This window comes from Periplaneta americana, chromosome 6, assembly GCF_040183065.1.
Source record: "Periplaneta americana isolate PAMFEO1 chromosome 6, P.americana_PAMFEO1_priV1, whole genome shotgun sequence".
In the NCBI taxonomy this organism is placed as follows: domain Eukaryota; kingdom Metazoa; phylum Arthropoda; class Insecta; order Blattodea; family Blattidae; genus Periplaneta; species Periplaneta americana.
This window is the reverse complement of record NC_091122.1, coordinates 58,235,363-58,256,518: the sequence shown is the minus strand read 5'-3', so window position 1 is coordinate 58,256,518 and position 21,156 is coordinate 58,235,363. Positions and strand designations below refer to the sequence as shown.

General features: G+C 35.8%; 1 protein-coding gene across 3 annotated transcripts in view; it reads left to right on the top strand.

Moving 5' to 3' along the window:
* The first annotated feature begins 7 nt into the window (after window positions 1–7).
* Window positions 8–21,156, top strand: part of app (Palmitoyltransferase app) — a 105,809-nt gene continuing 84,660 nt past the window's right edge. For 2 of the 3 annotated variants that reach the window (XM_069828130.1, XM_069828129.1), the window contains exons 1-2: window positions 8–539; window positions 628–788. In XM_069828130.1, the coding sequence (XP_069684231.1) occupies window positions 301–539; window positions 628–788 (400 nt within the window). In that variant the 5' untranslated portion in view covers window positions 8–300. The remainder of the gene's footprint in view (window positions 540–627; window positions 789–21,156) is intronic. The other variant, XM_069828131.1, reaches the window with a different exon arrangement.

The window sequence follows — 21,156 nt, the reverse complement described above, 5'->3', positions numbered from 1 at the left end:
CGAATCACCATTCGGCCTTCGCTGTTGGTGGCGCTGCTAGATTTGTTACGTGATGAGCTTACTGCTTTATGAGTTTAATGGGAAGTATACGTTTAGAAATTTGTTAATGTTAGTTGATTGTCATTATGTTAGGAATTAAAATGGCTTTCGGGTGTACAGATTTTGTGAAAATGAAAAAAGAATTGACATGAGACAATAGCAATATTTATATGTAGAAATACTATTTAAAAAAGTGTGCCAAACTAACTTCATGTGCAGTGTCACTGAAAGAACTTTGTTCAAGATCCTAATGCAAAACTAATGGTCAAAGACCCTGATTACCTCTATCACCCTGTCCATACGGAATCCCCCCCAGGAAGGTCTGCTCAGGGCTTAGAAGATTTTGAAAAAATGCCGCATGTCACACGGAAATGGGAATTATTTCCTGGAAGAAATCGCTTTTGTTGTGATGGGCGTATAATGATGGCCCCACAAACTGGTGTGTTTTACGTGACTCTTGGCCTCATAGTGGGAACGAGTGGTCTTTTCTTTGCATTTGAGTAAGTAAGAATTGTGTAGTTTTATTAGAATGAGTTACATTGTGATCTTGTTGGTTCTTCAAGATCTAATGTAAATTTTCTTTTACAGCTGCCCATTCCTAGCTGTACGTATAACACCAGCCATTCCAGTAATTGGGGGATTACTGTTTCTGTTCGTAATGTCAGCATTATTAAGAACCAGCTTCAGTGATCCTGGTGTCATTCCTAGGGCTACACCAGACGAAGCTGCATATACAGAAAAACAAATAGGTAGGAGCTTTGTGTTATGTTGACAGCTCAGTGTTGCAATTCAGATATGGCAGACACTACAAGATGTACTGTAAAATATTGTGGTATTATGATTAATGATATTATATATTTTCATTAGAAAACTTTTCTTCATATGTGTTTAAGGAACAAAGTCAATATTGACAGCCTAACAAAATTGTGTTGCCAAAATGTTTTAAAATAGTCTGGTTTGAACTTAACTAAATTTGTGTTGATAAAATACCACTATGATGTACAAAACGCACGGGTTTAATCGAAAATTACCCCACTGATATAACATAATGCAGTGGGAGTGAGTATACATATACATAGTAGCCTACAAATAGGTAGTTCTAATGACATAACGAATGTTGTTGTTGTTTTCTAATGCCAGGCGTTTGACAATTAGTCATTTGACCTCTTGCACTCCAATATTTTTCAAAGATATTATCATGACCAGCCATTGAAGCACAGATTTTGAGGTGTTCCGAATCCATTTCTTGGTTTGAGTTGCACAATGGGCAGTTAGGGGACTGATATATTCCAATTCTACGCAGGTGTTTGGCCAAACAATCATGGCCTGTTGCCAATCTAAATGCAGCTACAGACGATTTTCGTGGTAAATCGGGAATTAACTGTGGATTATGATGCAGAGAGTTCCATTTGTTCCCTTGGGATTGAGTTATCAAATTTTGTTTGTTGAAGTCTAAGTATGTAGATTTAATAAATCTCTTCACAGAGTAATACGTAGATTTAGTAACAGGTCTGTAAGTAGCAGTGCTGCCCTTCTTTGCTAAAGCATCCGCATTCTCGTTTCCCAGGATTCCACAATACATAACGAATGTATCCAGTAGCCACGAATAAGTAACTTAATTAAATCTATATAGATTGAAGATAAGATATTTGTTTCATTCTATGGGCCATATGAAGGTAGTAATCAAAGTTAGCCTAGTTAGGTCTAACAAAGTTAGTGTTGACAACCTAATTCTAGTGCGAAATATTGTAAATTTGTTTAGTTTCAACCATAACTATTACTTGTGTTGATGAAATACCACTATGCACATAATTCACTCATTTAATTGAAAATTATATTAGGTCTACTTATAATGTATAGTGTTAGTTAGGAGGCCGGAGGGAAAAAGACCTTTGGGGAGGCCGAGACGTAGATGGGAAGATAATATTAAAATGGATTTGAGAGAGGTGGGATATGATGATAGAGACTGGATTAATCTTGCTCAGGATAGGGACCAATGGTGGGCTTATGTGAGGGTGGCAATGAACCGCCGGGTTCCTTAAAAGCCAGTAAGTAAGAAGAATGTGTAGTGAAGATGTGGATAGCCATACAAGTATGTAAACCTAGACCTAATCCTGCAACCATGGATTAAGTAATTAAAGCTGTATAGATTGAATATAAAATAGAGGATTGTTTTTCCAAGATGTAGAATTCGTTCAATTGAAAATCGTCCGAATTAGTTTCAGTAGTTATAGAAATCTCCTATTTTGATGCTTTTTCTTTAGGCCTACACAGTCTGTTTTTAAGTTTAGAATGACTACTCCAAATGCTGAAAAAATACACTAGCAGAGGAAACCTTAGCTGTTAATAACTGTTTGATTGCAATAAACACTTTGTCATCAAATTTAACCAACTACGGTACTTTTTAAGGCTCTTGACGACTCATATGCTTTCACTCCTGTTGGTTCTGGTGCAAAAGAGAACTTCTTGGAATGGTGTTGATTTAGCATCAGGTTTTACAGTTAGTGTCAAGAGAAGTTTGTGGATATGCCGTAGTGTTGTCTTAAAAAATTCAGAGCAATACATTTTTCTTCTGCAATAAGATCCATTTCTGTATTTTTTTTCCTGGGTAATAACATAGGCTATTATCTGAAAGAAGATTTGACTACTGGAGCTATGGCAATTTCGTATCTTTTTTTTTTTTATTTTTATTTTTCCTAGATGCCTGATCAATAATTAAAGGTGATAGACTCCATAACTCTTTCCTTGAAGTAATTGATTCTGAGATGGTGCAATATTGTTCTGTTGCACTTACAAGGGAACATTCAACACTGCAAGGTTAGATTAGGGCCTCCAAATTTTGTACACTGAAAGGTCGCATGTATAACAAATTTTCTACGAAATTTTTTTTTTTCGAAATCGACCTTTAAGACGGTTAAATGGTACTTGGAATATTAGTAGTAGTTTGGTAGTTCGGAAGTCTTGATTCTGTCGCTTGGAAGAAGGCAAGCTGTGTGTAGTACCTGTGTTTCTAGGCAGTGACTGGCAAGTCTGCAATCTGATATCGAATATAACAGTGTACTATAGCTATAGAGTTATAGGTTTAATTTGAGAGAAACTGAATAGTGTAGCTACCATACTAGTCTAATTGTTGCGTGATGGAATCTTTCAACATGTTCTCATATAGCCTACACGAGCAAGTAGTAACTTGAATTAAATTATGTTAATCAATTAAAGAAAATCTCAAGTTACTATTGGAAATACTACTTACTTGTTAGTTACTTATTTTTGTGTTTCAAAGAGAGAGGGTTACATTGATCCATAATTTCTAAAATAAAGGCAAGTTATCAATTTACGTAGTTAGTAATGCAGTAGAAAATTCACTTTTTACAATACTTAAAATAATTTTGAGGTTTGAAGGTAACTTCACATATGTAGCTAAATATATTGAAAATTATGTTAGTTTTTTTTTAAAGAAAGTGTTTATTTTATTTTTATGATGATTAAATGTATTTTACGTTGAGCACAAGAGACATGATATGAAAAATATGAATGAATGAATAACCGATTTGTCCCTGAAGGGCTAAGACCTCCTCTTGCGAGGGGTAGTTCAGCAAGACACCGCCGGGAGCTAGTCCACATAAGTGGTTTGCTTCGTTGGGATTTTCTCAATTCTTGGCGCTTACTGGATCATTTCTGCACTTCACTTCTTTATTCCTCTCTCACTTCTTTGCAATTGGGCACTGTGTGATCGTGATCATCACTCTGCACTTCGCGCACTTCCTCTCTTTTTTCCTGTCGGGCACTAGACTATCGTGTTTAGCACTTCCTGCGTCCTTGTTCTGATGTCTCTCCAGCCGCTGCAGTCTTGCAGTCCTAGTCCAGTGTGCTCCTGCTTCCTTCTTGAAGGCGTTGTTCCATCTTGTTCCTGGTTTGCCTCATGCGGGGGTCCACATTGTAGAAATATACTTCCATCTGGCAGTGTTGCCATACCTACTGATTTAGCAGGAGATTTCCTGTTTTTCCATTGAATCTACTGCTCTACTGATTTTTTTGTCACAAGTCCGAATTTCTCCTGCCTTTTTGGCAAGCTGCAGTCATCTAGTTCTATGCCCGGATTTTCAGTTCATTAGTTTAATACACATATAATTATTATGTCACCATGTCTTATTTTTGTATCTTATACACAAGTCAAACAATGTTTTCATTTGTCTCCGTGCTCCTAACTCGTTAGTGTCACCACAATGATACTTACAAGAAGCAAGGTGTCGCTTCTCGGTTGGAGTCAAGCGGCAGATTATATCACCACACAGCACACTGCAGATAAAGACCATGTTTTATACACTTAGCTCAGAGTTATGTCCCTCTCCAATCCACTCGATAGTCTAAACATAATTACAAAATTATATTAGAGAACGAATGTTTGAAACCTTACCACAAAAGGATGCACACCCTCCTCCAAACATACACACTCAGGTATATAATCTTCATGTAACATAAGCATGTGATATAAGTTATTTCATTATTGTTTTGGGGACCTGGGGAACAGAGGAAAACCGAAACTTATTCAGTAGTGAAGTTTGTTTCTGATTGTGTGCACGTGAAACAGTGAGAGAGTGAAGTGTAGCTAATTGTGTTACATATCTTGCACAGTGATCTTTTAAAATGAGTGAAAGTGTCCCAGCAAGAAAGAAAAGTAAATACTCCCAGAATATTATGCATCAGAGTGGGAAAATGATGAACAGTTTAAAGGGTAGTTATGCAAAAGCAAGAAAAAGGATAATTTTTTGTCTGTTACAGTTGCAGCTAATGCAGTACTGTATTTAATATCACTTTTAAAATAAATCTTGTTCTATCGAAAATTGTTTCTGAATATACGAAAAACTCCTGATTAATACATTTTAATGTGAAACACTGTCAATAAGATATTGCTATGTAAAAACAAAATTGCACACACTGAGTAGAGATGACAGTAACTAGGCCTATATTTAGCAAAATTGTTCCATTTCATTGGTTAGGGATGTGCTATATAGTAATACAACATATCATCTTTATTATAGTACACTGTTTTGTAATAAATAATATAATACAAAGAGGAAATTCATGTTTATTAATCTACTGTAATCTCCTGTTTTTTTTCTATGATTTTCTCCTGATTTTCGTGAGTAGGTCGTGGCAACACTGCCATTTGGTGTTCTGGAGCCTCGCCACATGGCCTCCCCATTTCCATTTCAAGTTGGCGGCTCACTGGGATACATCTTCCAGTTTGGTTGTTTCCCTTATCCTGGTGTTTGGTACTTTGTCTTTAAGGAATAATCCTAACATCCTAACACTTTCCTTGGCAGACTTGAATGAGTTTCTTTTGTGTTTCCGTCAAGTTCCATTTTTAGCATCCTTAAAGTAGTGATGGAAAAATACAGGTGTCTAGTATTTTGATCTTGATTTTTCGGCTTTTTTGTCTTAACAGAACGAATTTTAGGGCTCAGAAAGCTTTCCATGCTATCGCTACTCTGCATTTTAGTTCTTTGTCCATGTTGTTCTGTATTCCTATCAGTTGTCCGAGGTATATGTATTCTGTACATACTGTAGTACTTTGGAGTCAATTATGATTAGTAAGCCTTGGCTATTTGTCATTACCTGTGATTTATTCGTGTTCATCGATAGGCCGGCTTTTTTGCTGCTGTTGTTTAGTCCTTGGATCATATCTTGTAGCTCATTTGCATTACTGGCGAATAGTACCATGTCATCAGCAAACCTTAACTTTCTGAGCCTGTATCCATTAATTGTGATTCTGTACTTCTTTCCTCAGTTCAGTTCTCGGAATATCTCTTCCAACAAGCTTGTAAATAACTTTGAGGAGATTGGGTCTCCTTGCCACAGTCCCCTCACGATTTTAAATTTTTGTCCCTCTCGTTCTGTGATTACTTTGACATGCGAAGCGCTGTAGAGTTTAGCGAGTATCCTGGTATATTTTGGTTCGACTCCTTGTCTTTCTGTTGCCTGAATTACACTTGTGAGTTCTACCGCATCAAAGGCCTTTGTGTAGTTTATGAATACTAGCTAAGGGATTGATTAAATTCCTCTGATTTTTCAATGATTTGTTTCACCATCTGTAGATGGTTTACCGTACTGTAGTCTGTGCAGAAGCCTGCTTGATCGGGCGGTTGACTCTCGTCTGAAATCCTTGTTATTCTTCTCGTGAAAAATATAACACATGGTAATTGTTGAGTCATAGCATAATTATTTACTACAAGTTTATCATCTAACATTATTTCTCCTGAACTTCGTACCACCCTAAGTATGTTCTTATTATTATTAAATATCCGCAGAAATGAACCCTGATTCACCAAGCGGTATGCTAGGGTTTTAATTTTAATTTTGTTATATGGTATACTACTTATTTTTACACAGATAATGGTGAACTATGTATCTACAGTCTTTTAAAGATAAAGTTTAGCAAGTCTATAAATTGTCTGTAGCAACAAGGTTTTTTGATTACTTCACATAGTGGAGTCCAGTATTCGATGTCGCAGTCCAGAAGATGTGTCTTTATTTGAAATCTCTTTGCTTCAATAATAGGACAGTCAAATAGAAGGTGTTTCACACTGTGAAGGTCTTCGTGGCAGGAGCATGTAGAGTCGATGTCTGCTGGAATGTTGAATCTGTCGAAGTAAGTACCAAATTTCCCATGTCCAAAGAGAAACTGCATTGTTACGAAAGTAGGTTTGAAGTGATGGCTTTTGAGTTGGTCGTGGATTGTTGGGAAGTAGGTGTCTCTTGTTAGTGATCCGGTTGTGCATATCGTCCATCTAGTATTCCAGTTTTGATGAGTCTGTTGTCGTATTTCTTTCTTGATATATGATATCGGTTGTAAACTGTATGTCGGAGTTTCGTTGCTGGATGCTGCAGCTTTCGCTAGCTCCTCAGCTCTTTCATTTCCTCTTACACCATTGTGTCCATGACCCAAGTGAGGCATATGTGCTGTGCATACTTTTCAAGTAATTCCCTTGCCTCTATCGCTAATGGGTGACAGTTGTACTTGTCAGCGATGTAGTGAACAACAGTTGCATTTGCTGTCTGTGGTACTGTAAGATTATGTGCTTTCATCACTTCATTAACAATTCACAATTTTGTTCTGCTTATGTTTAGTGAGACTAGTGGAAGGGTTGAAAGGACAGAATAAGAGAAATGAAGAAGAGATAGGGACAGATTCTAAGAAAGACAAATCTGTGTCAGTGGACTATATATTGTATTTGTGTAGGCCTACTTATTGTAAAATATACTATTATAGGTTTAATTTGTGACATAAATAAACATACCTTACCAATTTAATATACTATGAGTCTGTTTAATTTCATGATATCAGTTCAAAATTTGTTCGTAATGATGGACTCTATTTAACTCTGCGTTTACAAAGGTTGAGTTGGAGCCTTGTTTCTCCCACATCTCTCCCACAAGTAGGCCTAAATAATATTTTACGAAACTTGAAACGATTAGTTAATCACTCATTTAAGAATGAGTTTCTCTCAGGTCTTCAAATAAAGACTGATGACAAGAAATGGGCTGGTCTTGTTGACAAGTCAGAGATACTTCCTGATTACCCCATCAAGAGACTGTAGCTGCCATAAGGATTGCCACAGGACACAACTGCCTGGCGGAATATTTATATAAATTGGGTATTTTACCATCACCTCAGTATGTCATTTGTAATGAAGAAAATTCTATTATGAATTGGGAACATTTAAATTTTTGTAAAAAACTTTTAAATTTTAAATCCTCTATGGGGACTTTGTACTGGTCTGTCAGAAACCAAATGATGTTGAATGAATCTGGTTGAGCATTAAATACATACATACATACATACACACACACACATATATATATATATATATATTTTTTACGAAAATATTCATTAAATTGTGTAAAATTTGGTAGTAAAAAAGTAATGAACTTGTGATATAGATTAGTTTGCAATAGTTACAAGTATTGTATTTAGATTTTTTATTCATTATTAGTTAGGTATTGTTTACGAAAGAGTGAAAGGATATTTAACTCTTCTGACTTACGTAGGTCTATGCTACTGTTGACATCTGACCATGTAAACATTTCTTAACTGTTGATCATATTAAGATCTGAAAGGAAAAGGTTAAGTCTAAAGCTTTATTCATTTTTTTTTTTTTTTAAGTTTTCGATTTCATACGTGTTTTGTAGATAATATTTGTTGCCCTGAACGAAGAATTGTTATCACTATACGAAATAACAATACAAATTAAAACTATAAAAATTAATGAAAGAAAAATGTATCATACATTTTATATTGTTTTATTCTTCGTTATATTTCATAAAAACTAAAAATTACTGATCCTTTTGGGGGGGGGGGTAAATCGATATTTTGTGGTATTTTGCTTTAATGGTTGAACTTTGAACTACAATTATTCGTGGAATAAGAATTAAAAATTTTATTGATGATATCCTCAGATGAATTAATGTAATATAATTCAATATAAGCTATATTAAATTCGTTCAGTAGTATATGAGCTAAATAAAATGGGTGTGTAGGTTGTTAAAAATGATATGCCAGAAATAATTTTTGTTCATTATGCAGTAATACCAAAATATTTTACAGTTGCTTTTTTAAATTTTTAAGACTGTGTGATGAATAAGGACTAGATTGCAATTGGCATGTGAGACAGCTCCACACATGTTCAATTGGACTCAAGTCTGAGATTCATTATAAGGATGTCAACTGGATATGGATAGTTGTTTGTGGTGGTCATTGTTTTGATAAAATATAGTAAATTGTATACTGAATTGGAGTATCATATTTATGTCTAAAATTTCAGTCATAATTATTAGCAGGAAAGACTCAAAGGTGATGGTTCCTGATATCATGACATTGCTTGTTCTGATACTGTATTGCTCAGTGACTCTGTCTGAATTGTACAGTTACGAACTTTTGTTTGAATTGTACAGTTACGTGCTTTGTTTCTGTAGGTTATTACGATAGTTATATGTTCTGTGATAAACATAGGATTCATCACTGAAGACCATAGGACTGCAATATGTGGCTGTCTACTGCCAACAGAGCACAGTAATGATCTGCAATTAAGGCAGACGTCATAGTAGACGAAGTGAGTCATATAATGTTTCTGTTAAATGTCCGATGTTACAGAGTGATTTATAGAGGGTGTCCCATATCTGTGGATGGGGAAAAACATTGATGTTGGAGTTAGTCAGACTTTTCGAATGATCTAGTGATCTTTTCATGCGCTGTTTTCTGTCTGTATTTTTCCACATACTTCCCATCGTGTTTGTGTGCTATTACCCAACCATAAAACAAAACTAAAACTACTAATTAATTATTTCACCATTAGACCTAAGTATATTATATTATGGGTATATTCAAAAAGATGCGTGTGAAAGACCAAATTTTGAAATTAAAATTGAGAAAAAATAATATATAAAAATGTAAGGTGAGTTGGGGTAAGTGCAACTTCAGTCCATATCTCTGTAGTTCATTTGAGATTCATGCTGCCATCTCAGGGAGTGTTAATCTTTCTCCCTGAACACTGTTTATTGCAGAAATACATAACATCAGAAAAAATTACAAAATAAAATTTGAAACGTGTATATGTAGTTCAAAGAACAGAGAATATGCACTTGCCCCTTGATTATGTTCTATCCATTACCATGGACAGTTACAGCCTGGAGATGCTCTTACCCCATATCATGGGGCAACTGCATGCCTTCAACATTATAATTGTAGGCCTATTTATTTGTTTCATAAAACATGCTTCGACCATTTGAATCACCCCATGTAGAAAGGGCTTCAGTCCATTAGACCTAGTTTCGAGAAAACTAAAATAGCAATATGCGTTACAAGAGTGGTATGTTGAAGTTTTCATGTTCGAGGAAAAGGTTGAAAAAGCGAAAAGTAGTTGAGCTTTTTTAATTTCCGAGAAAACATACCGCTCGTGTATCGTACATTATTTTGTGCGAAGATCATTTATTACATACCTGAAAGAGGAATTTCTAATTAGTTGCAATGAAATCTCCATCTTGGTTTTTGTTCAATGACGGCAAATTTGCAAAACAAAAATGTCTATCTTCAACATTGTTGCTTTAAAATGTTTTCTGTGTTTACTATACTCCAGCAGGCCGTGATATACGTCTGTCTTTTTTTTTCCCCCCAGTCTATGATGAGTCTGGAATCTTGATGATTTTTTCACGGCTTCCTTAATGTTACTTGCATCACGAATGCAGTAACTTTAGTGGAGTTGTAGAATTTACTTAATTTTTGCAAATATTTAAAAACAATAATTAACAGTGCAATTTAGGTGAAATTGCAGTGGTAAGTTTCCAATTTATAATTATTACTATAAAAATAATATGTTAAAAGCCTAAAGCAGTAAAATCAATATGTCACTTAAGCGGTAAGAAGAGGGAAATTATGTGTGTTAGGTTGGGAATACTGAATGTGGAATTTTAGATTTTCCGCGGATTGGTTTTGTGCGGAAACCAAGCAAATATGCACGATCTCGCACAAAAAACATTCTCTACACTATATTCCTTTCTGCATAGAGCTCTGAGCCTGACGCTTCAGTTTCTATCTTCCCAAGCACTGGACTGAATATCTTTCTGCACAGACCGATGGAGCCACCCATAAAGATATGATTTCCGTCGATATCTCGTTTTTTCAAAATTTGTGACTGAAGCTCTTTCTGCATGGAGCGATTCATTTACGCAATTGACGAGATGGAAATACACAGAATTAACCACTTAAAATACCAATAAAATCTTATTTTAAAATTACAAAGGGCTCTGGTATTACTATGCACCTAAGTTGAACTTTCATATTTAGGGGATGCACTTACCCCAACTTACTTTACAAAGTGTTTCAGAATAAGTATTCCTCATTTTCAAACGAAATATAGGTATGTAATTAAACATTTTTTCATAATAAAGTAGTGTTCTAAATGATCTATTGAGGTAATATGATAGAAGTCAAAACTCTTCATTGACTTTAATATTGTCCATGGCTGCCTTCAGCTGTGTTTCAGCTATTCTCATTATCATGAAAACAATAAAACTGTAGTTGATTTATTTTCGTTGTATTTCACAAAATAACTTCTCCTGGACCCACATTCGGGAGACCCCAAGTGTCGATCAATCTGGTCGACGTTTTTCTGTAGTTTTCCTCGACTGACTAACTTTCAATTAGGTCTAAATAATAATAATAATAATAATAATAATAATAATAATAATAATAATAATACTTTATTGCCAGAACAAAGATACATTGAATTTTTTTTATACAAGAATTCTCTAGCACCCCCAGAAAGAGTAAGTTACATACTCGTGCTCAGGGGGCATTCCACATAAGTTAATGTTAAGACATTTTATTGAATAACAGAGTAAAAAGTAATAAAAGGAAAAAAGAAGAAGAAAAAACACATATCAAAATAAGTGAACTTTAAATTTTCTCTGTTAACAGCAATTTTTTAATAGATTTTTTCAAATAAAGAGCTTAGTAAATTATATGTTTGGGAATTTATCTATTATCATGTTATAAAGCCTTGGACCGAAGTTGCTACTGTGATTATATGCTATAGTTGTAGTACATTTAGGAACTGTCAAGCATATGTTGTCTGATCTTTTGGTTTTATATTAATGTGAATATAAATTATATATATATATATATATATATATATATATATATATATATATATATATATATATATATATATATATATAAAGGCGAATGATGTATTGGACCCCAATTACCACGGAATAATAGGCAGTACAACAGCCACAAGCATTCCCTATAGTAAACTACAGACATTATGACGTACAAATTAAAGTGACTATAAATAAATACAAAAAAAATTAATTCTGTCAGATCTATTTATGAATTTCTAATCATTATATATATATATATATATATATGTTGAATTAGCAGACGTACATATGTAGAGTTTAGAGCAGTGCCAATGAGGTGTGGTGAATTTATGTTGAACAACATCCTCAGCGTAATATTCCCTGCCATACAACGTTTTCATGGCTGAATAAACGTCTTGGAGATAGTGGTCAGTAACTTTTCACGTTGAGATTCTTTGGAATCCTCTTTTATTTATTTAAACAAATGACAGACATTGTGTCACCAGTCATTAGCCCAAAAGTCGACTTCTAGCTTCCTAGTATCTGTGTGTTACATTGGTCTTATGCGGTGCTGGACATTACATCAAGTGTTCTTGGCCATTTCCTCATTCTGTCACACAGAGGGCAGGATGGTTGAGGGTATACTCCTATCCTGTGCAGGCAGTTGTGCTACAGTCTAGTATATAGTCACGAAGCTCAATATGTAGGAAATATGCATCCATAGATAGTTGCTAACCACTAGGATCGCTACTGTCGCCCCATTACAGACAATGCGAAATAGTACTGGCACAGTCTATTATTCATAGTACCCTCAACAACTCACTCTTTCGTGACTGTATACACTAGACTGTGGTTGTGCCCAGTACACCACTTAAACTCCACAACAGCTCTGCTCCTCTGCCAATCGGAAATATTAATGATGGTCGCAGTCCACTGGTTCCCCATTGTTCGTATTTGAAATTCTAATTTATTTCTTATCATTTTATCTCGATATGGAAGCATTTATGGACACTATTTTATTACAAAAAAAAATGTTTCATTATGTGCCTCTATCACATCTGAAAATTAGGAATAGTTATTCTGAAACACACTGTATAATATTTCAACTAAAATTGGTTAGTAGTTAACAGCTAGGGTTGGAAAAAGGTGACATTGCTATGTAGGGCTATTGCAATGCTTATCCCATAATCTACTAGCTCTGCACAGCTTGACAGTAATAATAATAATAATAATAATAATAATAATAATAATAATAATAATAATAATATTTATTTGTCAGAAACCAGTGTACAAGACCTGGATATGACATCATCAGGTTTGATAATATACACACGCACACATACACTCACACATGCACAAATAAGTATATAATTATTGCTATCCATTCGAAAAATTAACCTCACATCGAAACAATATGAAAATGAACATACAAAGGCGCGAAAATAGTTAATGACGAGAGATGCAAGTGTATATTGTTCATGCACATAGTAGCGCAATATTCAAAATTTATCCAAAGCCTTAAAAAGTTGTCACCAATATATTTAAAGTATGGGTATTAAGGAAGGTTTGGGTAGGTATATTTTAACTGTAATAGTGATAAAGGTTTAATGATAGAAAACTGGTGACTAAATACATAAAACGTCACGCAACTCATGTATGGCAGGATATATGTCTGGAAGTTCATGTTACCAATTTATTACGAAACATTTTGCACGAGGAACTCCAGTGAACTGTTCTCCCTCTATGTGTCAGTGCTGTATTGCTTACCCCCCTCTAGCCTGTGCTCTACTCTCACCAAATACTCGTATTTGCTCTCACCCACAAAAAATTATTCCTCTTTTCCTTAAATTCAAAATATGGAAAAGAGTATAGACAAGGATGTAACAAATACCTTACTATAAGTATGTATTTGGATGTAAGTTATCACAAATACATTTTAAATATTTGTTTAGGATAGACAATCAAAACACAGAGAAGCGATTTAGTTTGGGTATTAAATTAAAACAAAGGTGTAATATCATTAATATAATCAGTACGTATTATATGCCATTTAATTTTTAACACTATTCTGATACTGTATTTTTAAATCGAGAGCGTTACTTTCTTTTCCATCTTGAAGTACTTCCCTTCTCAGAGGGTAGTTTATGATATCCTTAAACCCAGTAGACATCTTAGAATGTTTTGTGCAATAAAAGTTATCCTTCAAGCAATAATGTTTATGGCTTGCTGATGATTTCGTTCTTAACCCTAGCCATATCCATCATAATTTTGGTCAGTTTGAAACTGAATTTTGTCGCATAACTTGCTTTCAAGTCCAGACAAAACTGCAGGGGAAATTTCTGTTGTGAAGTTTGGATGAATGGTGAAGTAGACATTATGTTGGTTGGATGCGTGGTTTCAATGTTTTTACTAGAGATGAACAAAACCAACTGCCACTCTCATTGCATTTGTCTTTCGAGTCTCGTCTCGTTATTCTCGTGCCTTCGAGTCTCGCTCATCATTCTCGAAATAGCATTTGGTCGGCATGGAAAGATTTAGTAACTTTGAATAACATACATAATTGAAATGAATAACATTATAAATGTTTAAATGAGACAAAAAGACAAACAGAACAGTATCTTAGTTATCAAAATGTTCTCGTTCTATTATATGATATTACCTATGGTTATATAAATAGAAAAAAAAACAATTCTCGAATAAATTTGCATTTCTAAGAAACATAAAACATAACGTTAATATCTTTTTACTTGAGATTGCACACTTGATCTCAAACATATTAGCCTTCAAATAAGGGCCTAGTAATTAAATAAAGATTGGGGAATGAATTATTATACACTGAAAGGTAGAGATGATGTTTCAAATAGGCTACTTGATTGTTTAAACATATATAACAGTGCCAAAGTAGATAAAAGTTCAGTCAGATATAAACAACTGTGGCGATTCAAGGCTGCTTGACATTCAGGACTTCGGGAGTGATCAATCTCGGCATCTCGAAACACTAACAAGCAGGCTTTACATCAACGACGTGACATATACAACATTGTCGTGCGGGTTTTCTGTTTTGCGGTTGCTGTTATACTGTATTTTATTTCATGGAGTGCAGTTTCATAGAAAGGACTTTGCCGACAGACCTTCTACTGCCCCCCTACTAATTGGTTGTCATAAATAAATGTCTTCATTACTGTGACGGAAATCTTGTCTCCTCCTGTCAATAATCAATCACAACCCTCGTTCAGAAGAATTGACAGGCTCCCGTCAAATCCACATGGAGGCAGAGTTGTCGCATCTTTTCCGAATTCCAAGAATCCCGTCAGTCTCACTGTCTCATTTCGAGGGTCACCAGGATTGTGGCAACTGTGCAATGTTCAGACGAGGGTACAGGATGGAATTGTCAGAGGTGTTTGTTTAGGAAGTCGTAAATCTGTAAGTGGGCGTTCAAAGGAGCCACCGAACTGCACTCCTTGAAATAAAATGGAGTATACTGTAATCTTGCTTTCTCAATCATTGTTCATCTCCAGTTTTTACTGTCCACGAGAATATTCCCAAAATGTAGAGAACTTAACACTTCCTGTAGAAGCCTGTAACAAACAACAGAAGAGAAATTATCTGACAGGACGATCAGTATCTGTGACTGAAAATTTGATAAAATCATCTCTAAAAGGCAATGGAGGGTCTGTAATCAGCGAGAGAACATTAAGAAGAAGACTGGCAGAGGCAAGTCTGATCTCTGTAAGATGAGACAAGTTGATACTTTTGATAGCCAAGTCCTATTTAATGATTTAGAGCATAGGCATATGCAGATGATTTGTGGGTGCCTCAAGACAGTTTATAAAGTGCTGTTAATCGTGAGTTCCATACTAGCATGTTATGAATTCTCATATTTCAAAGTACCTACTCTTCTGGGTGACAAATATTTTGAAATATTTATGTAGGTATGTGCGTGTGTGTGTGTTTTTTTTTTAATTTCATGTATTTCGAGACTATATTCTCAGTCACCTGTAACATACTTACTGTCCCAGTTCGAATTCCGATCTCCTCTTGACCACTGTTTAACCGGGGCAGTCGGTACTAATCCATGCCAATGATTTTCCACCTTTTCATTATTTTCTAGCCTAAAAAAATAAATAAAAGGTTACAAGCCATACTGATGTATTGTTCACCATACTCTTGTCTCTGAAGCACCAATACATGCAGAAATTCTTCATGTGCTTGTTCTAACGACTGAAGAATGCCTTCTACTTCACAGTTTGTTCATTTGCACGTTCAGAAGAAATACAACTGCTGAGAACTGTACCAATCTCACACAGTTTGTTTTAATAGTAAACACTCCTGAATTGGATACTCTGTGATTAATAAACTGCCGACGGTATTCTGTATGAGCATCTACAACATTTCCATCACAAAACCCATAAACAAATACCATATCAGCATATTTAGCATGCATATAGATGCTTGGCATTATTAGAGACACAACTGTAGTGTCTGACTTGAGAGACTTTGATGATTCACATTTGTGTTCTTTCATACTGTTAGTTGTTTGCTCTGACATGTTACTTGGACATGTTATATTTTCACGCTCTGTTTATTTTCGTTTACTTATTATCTTAATCACAAACTGATCCATAATTCATTGGTCATTAGCCATTGAAAGAATAAAAGGAATTACCAAAGTTACTGAACTTTCCTGTGCAAGTCACTGAAGAAAATAAAAGAAACATATCACACAAAGTGGAAAACTATAATTAGTTGAGAGTGTACCATACCACAGTCTACTATATACAGTCACGAAGCTTGAGTTTTGAGGGTGCTAGAAAATATAGACTGTGACGGTACTATTTTGCATTGCCTGTAATGAGGCGATATTAGCGATCCTAGTGGTGAGCAACTACCTAATGTTTGCATATTTACTATGTATTGAGCTTCGCGACTGTATATACTAGACTGTGACCATACCATGCCAAAACTAATTCTCTGCCTGTCGTGTAAAGCAACAACTGTTTGTTCAGTGTTGCTGTTTGTTATAAAAAAATATGACAATGTGTGTATGTGTGTGGCAATAATCCCAATCCAATTGAAATTAAATCTGTTTTAATATATAGCGTATTTCGAAAGTCAGTTCAAACATTAAACCGCTATAAAAATTATAATAATTGAGATAGGAAAAGAACAAAAACATCACAGTGTTGGGCAAACAACGGGGTTTACAAAACATTGGGAAGATGTCCGCCGTTCTCTTGTTGAACATACAGCATTCTGTCTGCGACACCATGCACAGCATTTTGCAGAGAATGCCTTGGAATATTGGCAATTTCTTGCGAGATGGCATCTTTCAGTTGCAGTAGGGTTGTTCGTTAAGGTAAACTCGTTCTTTAAGGTAACCCCACAACCAAAAGTCTGCGGGATTGAAATTTTTAGATCGCGGAGGCCACATTGTTGGAAAGTGCCTACTGATGATACGATCGCCAAACATCTGCGTAATTGATTGTTTTGTAGGGATAAAGATGTGAGGTGGAGTGCCATCTTGCATAAAGATTCTGTTTTCTAATAATGACGAAGTTCTGTAACATGTTGTAGTAACCCTCCCTGTTTAATGTAACAGTCTGTCTTATTCCATTATTGTCCACACCTTTGGAGTAATGGTTAGTGCGCCTGGCCGGGAAACCAGGTGGCCCAGGTTCGATTCCCGGTTGAGGCAAGCTACCTGGTTGAGGTTTTTTCGTGGTTTTCCTTCAACCCAATATGAGCAAATGGTGGGTAACTTTCGGTGCTGGACCCCGGACTCATTTCACCGGCATTATCACCTTCACCTAATTCAGACGCTAAATAACCTAAGATGTTGATAAAGCGTCGTAAAATAACCTATTAAAAAAGTTAATAGTGGAGTTAACACGTGTGATTGAGGTTCGTTTTGCGACCAAAGTCATCAGTAGGCACTTTCCAACAATATGGCCTCCGCGATCACCAGATTTCAATCCAGCCGACTTTTGGTTGTGGGGTTACTTAAAGAACGAGTTTTCCTGACATATCTAACAACCTTACTGCAACTGAAAGATGATATCTCGCACGAAATTGCCAATATTCCAAGACATTATGTGCAAAATGCTGTGGATGGTGTCGCAGACATTGCTGTACGCTGAACAAGAGAATGGCATACATTTTCCCAATGTTTTGTAAACCCCGGTGTTTGCCCAACACTGTGATATCTTTGTTTTTTCCCTATCTCAAATATATATTTATAGCGGTTAAATGTTTGAACTGACTTTTGAAATACCCTATAGATTATATGTTTATTATATTTTCATTTTTATAATGGACTAAGATTCATTAGGAGGTCCCACTGTACACATGCCTATGCCTTAGAAGAGAATCTTTCAGTCATTCCGTTAATGTGTATCAGCATCCAAGCATTGCTGCCAATCCTATTGTATATCTGCATGATGAAGACATATGTTAGTTCATCTTCATTACTAGCTTGTTCCTTGTAGCCCACTTTGGAAGCTTACTTAGATTATTGAGTTGTTGGTATGACCTTTGAAACTGACGCAACATTCTCGCTTGGTTTGAAGACATCACAACTGCCAAAACAGCTCCATTGTTTACCATTGACCAGCATTACAGTGATGGGCAGAATCGAATAACTTTAAGAATCAAATAATCTGTTCTCGAATAATATTAAGAATCGAAACATTTATTCGAATAAAAGTTCTCGAATACTTTTATCATTTGAATAATGATTTGATTACTCACTGGCAGGTTCTCGCTTCTCGGTTCTCTTATCCAACATCCAGTATGAGAGCGATAATGACAAGCAATGTGTTGTGCAAGCACTGGAGTTTATATTTTTTTATTTTTCTTATCACATGCTGTAGCTATCTGAAACTTTATTCCTGCATTCTGTTATTAGATGAGAGGAAGAAATAGGAGAGAGGTGAGACAGAGAGAGACAATCTAGAGCAAGTCTTTATTGCATGCAACTGCCTCATGTTTGAAGGCGAGGTTAGCCGAATGTATACGATTGACAAGCAATCAGTGTTCTCGAGAACTTCCTTCTCTATACTGTTTCTTTCTGTTCCCATTCTTCTTCACTTATCGCAGCATCTACCATCTCAGCAAAGTATTCGAATACTTTACAAATGTGGCTTTTTCAGACATAACTCACTGTAAAGCTGACTTGAATAATTCCAAGGAAAAAATTGTTCCAGGGTCGGGTATCGAACCCGGGAACTTTGGCTGAGCACGCCAATGCTCTAGCGACCGAGCTATCCAGAAACTATACCAGACCCTAACAGAAAACCACAAATTTTAGTCACACGGTAAAAGTAAGTGTTCACTACATTATATCGCACTCCTCGTACGAATTGCACACAACGGATATTTTAAGTGCAGTGCGTTCACTATAACAGCTCTACCTCATCACCTCACTGGATTCCCTATCAGCTGTTTAAAACATGATGTCATACAATATTGACATTGCTGAAAACAGAGAAGTTTGAGGTTAGGTCTATTAATCATGAGTGTTAGCGAATAAGAATTTGTAATTGCTTCATGCGTCTTGATTGAAGAGGAAGAAACGAAAGAGATATGGGTTACATAATATACTCGTATATGTAAGAAACAACTTGGTTACTGTAATGAGAACGCCTCAAATTATATAAATCTTTGCAATTTTCTACAAGTGAAATAAGTTTTCCATCTGCCATTTTGGCGCGACACTCAACATGACACAGCATAATAGTAACAGTTGAGCAATTGAAATTGATTTATTAAAGAAGGCCATGATCACACACATCGGAAAAGTTGCTCATCTGAGAAATGTGGACGGATTTGCCGAGAGCTGATGTGTACGATACGATGTAGTGAATGCAGTTACATAACAATGACAGCAAAGAATGTCTTTTTCCGATCTGTGCTGTTTGTCCGATGAGTGCGATATGATGTAGTGAATGCTTACCTTAAATGTGCACTCAGTGCTGGGCTCTGGCATTTTGTCAACCCACTTGAGGTATGTGGATATAAGGGAAAAATTGAGCCAGGGTCTGGTTTAGTTCCTGGATAGCTCAGTCGGTGGAGTGTTGGCTCGTTCAGCCAAAGTTCCTGAGTTCGATACCTGGCCGTGGAACAATTTTTTCCTTGAAATTATTTGAAATGTTAAATGTTATGTTTTATTTAACGACGCTCGCAACTGCAGAGGTTATATCAGCGTCGCCGGATGTGCCGGAATTTTGTCCCACAGGAGTTCTTTTACATACCAGTAAATCTACTGACATGAGCCTGTTGCATTTAAGCACACTTACATGCCATCGAACCCGCAACCTTGGGCATAGAAGGCCAGCGCTATACCAACTCGCTAACCAGGTCGACAATTATTTGAATACTTGTTCACGATTCGAAATATATCTCGAGAACTTACAAGAATCGAATAATTCGTATTTTTTCATTCGAATACTCCCATCACTAATCACAGTAGTGTGCAGGATGCATTGGTTGTAGTGTCCCCTTTTGAGAAAAATATATATTTTTTCTGTGTGGATTGTATCAGTTTTTGTGGCTAATATGTTTATTCCTTGTGGGTACAAAACTGTTTCTATGTTAATATGTTTGTTAATGTTGTGAGGTAGGTTTTGAGTTTTATAACCATGTAAGATGTAGTTACTTGACGTTTGGAACTAACTTACAAGTCTATTTTCAGGTTCGTATTGCTCGAGACCTAGAAGGGTTGACTGATCTGTTGGGTCCATTATGCTTGGCTACTTCAAGGCCAGTTCTTTGGGCTAGCTGCACATAATGGATCTCGCAGATTAGATTATCTTTTTGGTTCTAGGTTGGTACAGCTCTGAGAATTAAAGTTATAAATAGTTTAGAAACGTCACAGAAATGAAATCTTACATGATATCGTAACCCAAAACATACTGTACAACCCAATCACCATGGAAACCTCAACTCTCATAATTGTAATTAAATATTTAAAATCAGAGTTTTATGTGTTATTGACATTTATAAATCACATTCGAATTATTTGTATGATGAATTATTGTCAAGAAATTTAGCAGTGGAAGGTACCATGTATTGTGGATAGTTTCCATGTATGAAGTGAGCGAAAAGTTCAACTACACCTGTTTATTTTCCTGTAAAACAAATCAGTGCATGAAAAATATATTGGAAATACTCGTTTGACATCTGGCTGATGTATTTTGAGATCTGATCCTGGCGAGAGACATCTGACGAACTTGAGGGAAACCATAACACATGGAAATTCCCAGCCATTCTAGGAGTGCAAGATGGCAAAGTGAATACGAGAGTTTTCAATGTGGAGGGGAGACTTGTGGCTTCTCTGTAGGTCTATGAGCGTCTACATACCGCAAAAACTATGAGTAACATCATGCAGGATTTCAGGGCTAGTTTTAGAAAGGCACCATTGAGCAGAGATAACTTGTTGAGGGAAGTGGAAGAGAAAAGCTTTCAGCACGTTAAAGACCCTCC